The sequence below is a fragment of the Rutidosis leptorrhynchoides genome, chromosome 8 (genome assembly GCF_046630445.1).
Source record: "Rutidosis leptorrhynchoides isolate AG116_Rl617_1_P2 chromosome 8, CSIRO_AGI_Rlap_v1, whole genome shotgun sequence".
Lineage (NCBI taxonomy): Eukaryota > Viridiplantae > Streptophyta > Magnoliopsida > Asterales > Asteraceae > Rutidosis > Rutidosis leptorrhynchoides.
In genome coordinates this window covers 48,580,406-48,589,609 of record NC_092340.1, presented here as the reverse complement: position 1 = coordinate 48,589,609, position 9,204 = coordinate 48,580,406, and the positions used below count along the sequence as shown (strand labels likewise).

Below are 9,204 nucleotides of genomic sequence, written 5' to 3'. Positions count from 1 at the left end.
TTGTTTAATTTATGGGCACACATAAGCCATGACTAAGACACCCACTTCTTTAAGTTCACTATAAAGACACTTTTAAGATATTTATTTACTCATAACGATGGCATAAAATATCTATTCTTGTTGGCGTTTTATTTTCCTTACCATCCTGTTATAAAACGTTAATATGACATTTAAATAAGAAAAAAGGGCTAACATTTAACAAAGCCACAAAGGTGCTTTGTAGGAAAAAGCAAGTGACCAAATGGGATCATACACCCATGATTTTGAAGGTTTTGTATATGTATTGATGTTAAGAAGCTAAATACTTGATAATAATTCTTTTATAATATATCAAGTTTTTAGAATATATCGCTTTTGTAATGGTTTGGAATTGAACTTTCAAGAAGAAGATATCATGTGTGGCACTTGTGGTGTAACATTGCCACCTATTGGTCCCCTTATAATAAACCTTATCCTACGAGCTTCTATGAAATAGATGTTTATTTAAATTAAATAATACATTCATCAACAACCCCATATCCTCCTATCATGTAAATCCACATCAAAATTATAAATAATGAACAAATTATGGAGTAACAGAAAAGATGAAAGTGACAAATTTGACATGGAACATAGAGAAAAAGAAGATTGTATCTTTGTAATTTGGACTATATATTTCCAACGATCCAAGCCCTTTCTAATGGGAATTTTTCTTTATTAGGTATCAAACTAATAATAATTATTGTTTTGTCTTTATAAATAATTTTGTTAAGTCTATCTCAAGTTTTGTATTGTTTCTTTTATAATCTATCGAAACCAAATCTAATATAATTTTTTTTTTTTAATATGCATAATGACGATATTAAATAACAAGAACAATCTGTGCACGTTGCAAGAAATTATGTATTATATTTGCTTGGATCTTAGTTCTATCATAATTTCATATCCAAAAAAACGTCCCTACCTATTATTATAATAGAGAGTAATATTATTTTTTTAAAGGGTTTTCACCCGCTATGTAAGCTTCAACGAGACTCTCATGATCACTTCTTTGAGTGTAAGTTTTTGGAATAAGTGTGGCAAAAGTGTTGCAATATGTTTTGATTCTTGGAGTAATCTGGTTCCTATAATGCATCGTAGGGTGGCTCGATTAATAGAGTTGAAAATTGCATTGTCGCTCTTGTTTATTACTACTACGTATATAAGGTGCGCACATTAATTAAGAGCGAATATAAGGATCCGAATCAGGTCTTCAACATCATCTACAGTACCGTAAGATTAAAGTTCATGTGAGTGGTTCAATGACTCATTATGTTCACAATATCATGGCATGACAAATTATTCGAGTATGGTGTGTTGTTGATCGTGTTTTGTTTGGTGATTTGTTGGAGCATTTGACAAGTCTCATATCCTTAAATTTTATTAGCTTTTAGACATTTTTGCAAACATGCATTCTATAAGGGGATAATATTTATGACAGTAATTTAGATATAAATTTGGATTTGGGTATAGATTCAAATTTAGAAATGGAAATGAATTTGGTGTTGATTAGGGTTTTTGATTTGGGAATTTGAGAAAGATGAATGAATGTGGATGATGATATAAGAATGAAGAAGGCAATGAAAGAAAAAGATGAAAATACCCTCACATGTCTAGCACATGACTAGAGCTAACGGAATTTTTTGACGACCGTCAGTTAGCGAGACGAAATCAGCAACATTTTCAATCCACGAGGACGAGATCCATAAAAAAATCACAGAGACTAAATCATCATTTTGGTACAAATCATATGGACCATTTTAGTAATTTTGTCTCTTTTGGACAGCTGTTAGGATCATCCAGGGGGATTTAACCACCCATGCGTTCATCTCCTACATAGTTACACCTGCCCCAACTGCTTGCCCAGGCTGAAACCCGCACTAATCTCATACGAGGCATGGACGGTAAAACCCCCTCCCCTTTACCCCCAACGCGGTGTGGGAAAGGTGTCATGGGTGGAACTTCATGGCAAAGATGAAATTGTGGGTTCATATGTAGCCAACGGGGGTCGAACTCCTGACCTCCCCTAAAGGATGCAGCCACCAACCGCTGAACCACATCACAACTCACCACTTATATAAAACTTCAACAATACGTAAGATCTCAATACGGTTTCACGACTGGCTTTGAATTCTTTGTAAGAGTTCTTAAGTTCGAATCTTGTCTAGAACAAATATTCAATGATGATCATGGATTGGCTATAAACAGCTACAAAGTAATCCTACTAGACTGCATACATCATAGTATGTGGTTGAATTAATCGTCCTTTCGAATAACCTGAACAAAGAAAAATCTTCTACCTTCTATTGTTTACCATCAACACGTCATCGAGCTATAAGGGACTAAAAGTGAGTATGTTATATAAAATAAAGGTTCTATTTGAAACAATACCATAATTTATGGATATTTCAGAATCACCCCCTATAAAATCTTCCGTCCCTTCCAAATCCCTTTCAATTTCTGTGTCTGTACTGCATCTTTCAATCCCCATCTTCCCAATTACAAAACCCACCATTTTTTCCCTTGTAGATTCTTCCAAATTCATCAGCACCCACAAAAAAAAATATTCCATCTTTTTTTTGATCAAACATAACAAAAACCCAAATTCTCTTGATTAAAGCTTGTCTATGAGACAGATAATGAGATTTCGAGGAGATATATACTACGATACAAGAATATATATTTACACAGTGTCTTCCATAGGTTATATAGAGACAAGGACCCGAAACTATCACATGGTTTAACAATTTTAGGGCTTTTTGAGCCACTATTAATTAGTACTCCGTAGTTGAAGTGAGAAATTTTGGAAGAAAATATGATGTCAGCTGGGATTAATTTAGTGATGACTGTTATTGGATTTACTGTTAGTACGATGTTTATTGTGTTTGTGTGTACGAGATTAATTTGTGCTCGAATTCAATACATATCTGCAAGAAGATCCTTTCGGATGTCTTCTAGATCCGATCTCAACTCTGTAAGTATCTACAGTATGTTTTTTTGTTGTGTTTCTTTTTTTAGTGACTTGGTTATATATTACAGTACTATTTTCATCTCATGTGGTCACATTCATGATTCAACCCTTTTTTCAGTTTAAACTTTCTATTTTTTTCTTTTTTAAAACTCAATCCAGTATCATCATCATTATTGTTAGGACTTTTTTTTTTTTTTTAACCTAGTTATCCAATTTTTTTATTGCTAGGACTTAAGATTGCAAAATTTTCAAATCTTATGGAAAAAGTTTGCTCTCGAAAATAAACTAGTTGAACCACCAAGGTAAAATAATACCAGTACTACGTAGATTAGTTTCTACGGAGTAGTTATATTTAACATAAAGGAGTCTATATTTGGAGGTTTTTGTAGGTCATACATATTTCAAAATAATTGTATATGCTAGCCAAAATTTACATTTTGTCATATATATATATATATATATATATATATATATATATATATATATATATATATATATATATATATATATATATATATATCAAAGGTGATTCTTACACAACAATTTTTGATTCACGTACACTTTGACTCATAAAATCACAGTATACACCTAGGGAGTTAACTTAATCACTTATATTATTAAAATAAGCATAATTAAGCATAATTAAGGGTAAAATAGTTAAGTAGGTGTATATGGATTAGAAAGGAGGGATGATTTTCACACACACTTTTTTGATCCTCACACACCTATTTTAACCTTTTACTCTTCTAATAATACTCAATTGGTGTGTAAGGATCAAAAAAGTGTGTGTGAGAATCATCCCCCGAAAAGTGGTGTGTGAGCTTATAAACTAATCTAAAAAATCTAAAGAATACCCAATAAACATTTATTTATTTATTAATTAACATTATTTATAAATTATTATAGTTTTGTTTTGGGATGATTCTAACACACCCTTTTTTATCCTCACACACACACCTATTTTAACCTTTTACTCTTCTAATAATACTCCATTTCTTTAAATTGGTGTGTGAGGATCAAAAAAGTGTGTGTGAGAATCATCCCCTTTTGTTTTAATACCCGAGTATTTTCGCTTTTTTATATTTTTATGTTCAGTTTTTAAGCTTATTTGGCATATATTCGACAAATTGTAAATTTGGTTGGCTTACAAAATTATTTTTAAATATGGTTAGCTTACAGAAACATCTTGATGAAGTTAGGTGACCTCAAAATACATAATCCCTTAATATAATTATATTTATATATTATTTATCTATATATTGTTTAATTAATTTACAAGCTTCCAACTTCAAACACTTGCATAAAATATTAAACTCAACCAGATATATAAAGTTTCCATCTACTTTGGACGAACGCACCTAAGCACAAAAACAATCATAGCTATGAATAGCAACCGCTTATCACTAAGAACAGTAACTACTTATATAAACAACTTATATATGTAGAAGTAAATAGGTGAGCGAAAAACATCTTTTTATCAAAATAGATTCAAGTATTTATCTCCTTAGAAGCATAGATATAAGTTGGTTAATTATAAGAAAATAAAAATCTTAACACCCTGTTAAGAATATCTGTATCACCAAATAAAGTGATCAATTGTTATCTTTCTACTTGTCGCTAGCAAATTTGGTATAGTGAGTATGTGTATGTGACAAGTGTATTATGCAATAACTTTAGGTGAATGGCTGATAATGAGAAGCAAAAAAGGCCCAAAAGTGTACTTAAAAGGAATATAAACTTGAACTTGCAGTCTTGTAGTTGCGTTTATTCTTGTAGTTGTACTAGTATCTGAAAAGAAAAGATTCATGATATAATGGGGTCCAAATCCAATAATGCTACCATGTTAGGTATCTAGTTTTGTTTTTCTATCCTTGTATAACAACTTTAAGCCTAAAAAGGATTGTGTAAAAAACAATTGTTCATGTAATAAATGTGTTAGGTTTTTGGTGTTTTTATTCATGTTCTTCTTTACTTGTTTTATCTATAAATTTGTTTATGCTACAAGTGCTTCTTGATTTTGACCATAACTTAGATATTTTTTACTTACGATAATTTTATATGTTATTCCTATGGTTTAGTTGGAGCGAGGCGGGCGTGGTGTTGAATCTTTTGCTGCAGCTAACTTCCCTACGAAGAAGTATAGTGACCCGTTCTTTTCTTGTGCAAAAGATGCCCAGTAAGTTGAGCTTTTGAAGCTTGCTGTTTTTACTGTATTAGATTACGTAAAAAGGCCAATGCTTTTGGGATTTGCAAGAGCATATTGTAGGCCAAGGTGCTTTGTGAGATTTTATGTTCATAATTGGCCTATTTGAGAAGAAGGAAAAAAAAAACAATATTTTTGGTTTTTAAATTGTTACAAGTTTTATCTTTAGTTTATCAAGTTTTTATAAGGTTATTGTAAATTTGTAACAAAATCAAATGTAAACCTGAATCAGAATGGTTTATGGATTTATATTTTCTTGACCTATTTATTAAGAAAAATCAGATCTTTATGGTTTTCTAATAAAGGTAATCTTGTATCATCAAACTTTAGTAATGTCAGTTAACTTTTTTTGTACACTACAATTTGAAGTTAAAAGTTGGAGTACTGATTGTTTGACTTGAAAAATGTACTAGATTCTTTTATTGGAGGGATCAGTTTTAAACTATTTTCCTTGCTTTTCATTAAGGGAGCAATGCAGTGTATTTTTATATTAAAAACAAAGTCAAATTAATACTTACGGAGTAGTTCTTAATTTCTTCAGAAGTAATCAACAGCTTATAAGCCTATCTCCATCTCAAAGATACCCTTGTTGACTTTTTAGTGTTGACTTTTTGATAGTTTGACTCATAAAGGGTTCTTATCCATATCTTTTTTTCTTGTAGATGTATAGTTTGTCTTTCAGAATATCATGCAGACGACACTCTTCGGATTCTACCATTTTGTGGACACTTTTTCCACTCATCGTGTATCGACATATGGCTGCAGCAGCACTGCACGTGTCCTGTTTGTCGAGTCTCGTTGCGTGAAATGTGTGACAAACGTTGCTTAATGCAACCCATGTTCAGTTCAGCAGTTCAATTGTCATCAAGAGCTGATAATACTCATAGAATGAGTCCAACCAATGATAGTCAACCTACGTCAATTGACAATGAACAAGAAGCAGAACAGAACAACTCAAACACAAATGAGAACAGTCCAGCTGGTTCGAAAAGTCTGGGTAACAGACAATTTGAAAGTCCATCTGATGTTTAATCATTAAGATCTCTTAGATGCAATCTAAGTTTTTGCAGCTTATTAGTAATATCTTGTGTATTAATAGATGAAAGGGGTATTATTGTCTTTCTAGGTATCTGTGTGTTGGGCTTTATTAGTATTTGTAATTTGTAAATATTAAAAGTTACGAAGAGTTGGATTAGTAGATTTGTAAATATTGGTAGATTGAACCCACCCTTTTGGTCAAGTGGTTCACCCATTTGCACTTGTGCATTGGGATGGGGGTGGGGAGGTCTCAAGTTCGAGTCCCTCCCCTTAAAAATGTTCATGGATTTATTTCCTGAAAGCCGAATTGCCTCGGGAAAGGTTTTAGCGACCCGTATTTAGGACACAGGTTCGACCGCCTACCCCTCGGGATGGTATAAGGTTCGGATTCCTGTAATACGGTTCGGGTTTCGCCCAACAGCGCGTGCATGCGTGGGAAACGAGAGTATTCGATGCCAACAACTTGCCTTTAAAAAAAGATTGTTTTGGTATAGTTGTTTACATTTAAATATTATTAAATTAGGGGTGTAAATGAGTTTAGTTGCTCGAGATCGAGTGGCTAAAAAATTAATTCAAACCGAGCCTAAATGAGCTTGAGCCCGAGCTTGAATGTATTTTGGAGCTCGTTTAGTAAACGAATTTGAGCTTCTTACTCCGAACTTGTATAATTTCAGTTAAGTCACGCTTGAGCTTAATATATTAAGCTCGAAAAGAGGCAAGCTCGAGCTCTTTGAGAAGAGGCAAGCTCGAGCCTAGTCGAATTTGAACTCCACTCGGCTCGTTTACATCCCTAAATTAGTAATCGACCTTATGTGTTGACTTTACTCAAAGTCTCAACCCATTCAGTTATATGATTTTGAAAATGACAAGGATAGTATATAGATTATAGAAGACACTTTTGAATATTTGTACTTGAATTGTAATAAACTAAATGACCCCGTGAAAATTTATAAAGATGTTCGAACATTTCAATTAATCGAACCTAATATTTTTACTTTGGACTTTCGAGTAATGTAGATAGAACACAGAAGGCCCAGTTTCTGCAAGTATTATAAGCACTGTGATGAAAAATATGTTAAGAATTGCAGGATGGTCCAAAATGATTTTTATTGTTTCTTATTGAACGTTATTTAGTAAAGGAAAATTGGTCAAAATCCCCACGTTTCAAAAGAAGTTAACAATACGTCTTCAAAATTTTAAAATTGAAAATTATGCCCCTGACCGCATCACGCATGATGCATGTGATTTGGGACGTGATGCGTGCTCCCGAGCACTTAGGTAAACTATCACTTTGTAAGTATACACCCGCTAAACTTACATGCAACACGGATGGTGTGTGTTGACATTTACTAATGAGTCCATTTCACTTTCAAAATCATACGCACAATAAAATAGCAAAACACGCACAAACAAGCAACTTATTTAGAAATCGATCGTTTCAATACTTTTTTTTGCTTGTCACTCACTACGAACGTGATTATACTCCCGTTTACACGCATCATACACATAACCCAATCACGAAACAAAAAAAAACCCCAAATTTGTGTTTAAACTTGTTGCACGAGGGGAAATCCGTCAAATCTGACTTATTACTCTGGTTGATCAAGAATCTGGACATTGACACATCACCCACTATGTCAAACAATCAAGTAAAATCGAGTTTACATTAGTTTGATTCGTTATTTGTTGCATACATTTCGCCAAACACTTTGTATGCGTTTAAATTATTTCTATATCCGAATCAATTGCCTGCGCAAAGTAATATATACTAGTCGTGGTTGCGTATAAGTAATTTGGACTAGAGACTACTGATTCGGCAAAATAAGAACCAGCACGCACCAAACCTACCGAACCACGCATAGCGCAATATGCACTGTGCGTTGTTGTGTGGTACGTGGTGCAAGCTGATGATCGGATGTGTTCTTTGGGTCGGGATGGTGTAGTTGTGGATCGGGTGGTCTTTCCCGGGTCTGGCCGGGTTCCGGGGGATGTATATTGATTGTTCGGATTTCAGCAGGTTTGGTGCAAGATATATTAGTGTCTGAATTGTCCAATTTCAATTTCAATGTATGTAGGTTTTATGTTCGTTCACGAACTACAGATCATCACATCTGGTCAATGATGTAATTTGTGTTTCCTGTTGATCTTCATATCATCTTTTTATAGACAATGTGAAATGAACTTAAATCTTCGCTAAAATAAATTAAATCTCAACCATCAAACTAACTTGTGGTTGAGTGGGCCGACTCGTCCACAATTGTGATAAACATGTGTAAAAATAATTGAATGCAAGAATTTCTAAACATGAAGTTATCTTTATGCACATATAGATAGATGTACATCACTTTATCATTTTCTTGTGAAACATTCAATGCAAGTAGGTGATATGTGTTTGCTAGTCGGTAACCAAAGTTGTTAGGTATTTATGGTTTATTAAACTAAACGTCGTCTTCTAAAAAAAATATTCTATACACCTTAGAAACCTTATTGAAAACAGTTTCAATTCCTTACATTAACATAGCGATATATATAATTTTCTTATAACTTACTTTTACATACCCATGCAAGTTACGAGTAGTAGACATTGATTGGTTAGTATATTATTGTAAAAAAAAAAAAAAATGAGAGAAATGGTGTCCAATTTCAAAGTTCTTTTCTTCTGTTTGGTATGATTGGATATACTTATATAGTTATATACTTGTAATATATCACAAGTTAGTTATATATATATATGCAGAATTGCAGGCACCCCACATACACATAATGACATAATGAATCATATTAATATGTACTATGTTTATCATCAAGAATTCAAGATGATATGTGTGTGTATTCGTCAGTAACATGTGTTCCCAATAAATGCATTCAAGATCAGGGTGGACTGTGGACATGACATACCTTCTCATCAATACATCGCATGTGGTAAGTTTTTTGCGGTTCAAAATAAATACAACAATAAATCACACGATGATTT

At 33.0% G+C, this 9,204-nt stretch overlaps 1 protein-coding gene across 1 annotated transcript; it reads left to right on the top strand.

Moving 5' to 3' along the window:
• Window positions 1-2,492: 2,492 nt before the first annotated feature.
• On the top strand, window positions 2,493-6,375 carry LOC139862740 (RING-H2 finger protein ATL10-like). The gene is made up of 3 exons (XM_071851368.1): window positions 2,493-2,992; window positions 5,068-5,165; window positions 5,855-6,375. The coding sequence occupies exons 1-3, from the start codon at window positions 2,834-2,836 to the stop codon at window positions 6,222-6,224; spliced, it is 627 nt and encodes a 208-aa protein (XP_071707469.1). The 5' UTR covers window positions 2,493-2,833; the 3' UTR covers window positions 6,225-6,375.
• Window positions 6,376-9,204: the final 2,829 nt, after the last annotated feature.

Excerpts from the sequence above, each read along its gene's own strand:
- LOC139862740 (XM_071851368.1), top strand. The coding sequence starts at position 2,834 with ATGATGTCAGCTGGGATTAATTTAGTGATGACTGTTATTGGATTTACT. Across the intron at positions 2,993-5,067 it reads CTAGATCCGATCTCAACTCT|TTGGAGCGAGGCGGGCGTGG; the intron begins GTAAGTATCTAC and ends CCTATGGTTTAG. Across the intron at positions 5,166-5,854 it reads TCTTGTGCAAAAGATGCCCA|ATGTATAGTTTGTCTTTCAG; the intron begins GTAAGTTGAGCT and ends TTTTTCTTGTAG.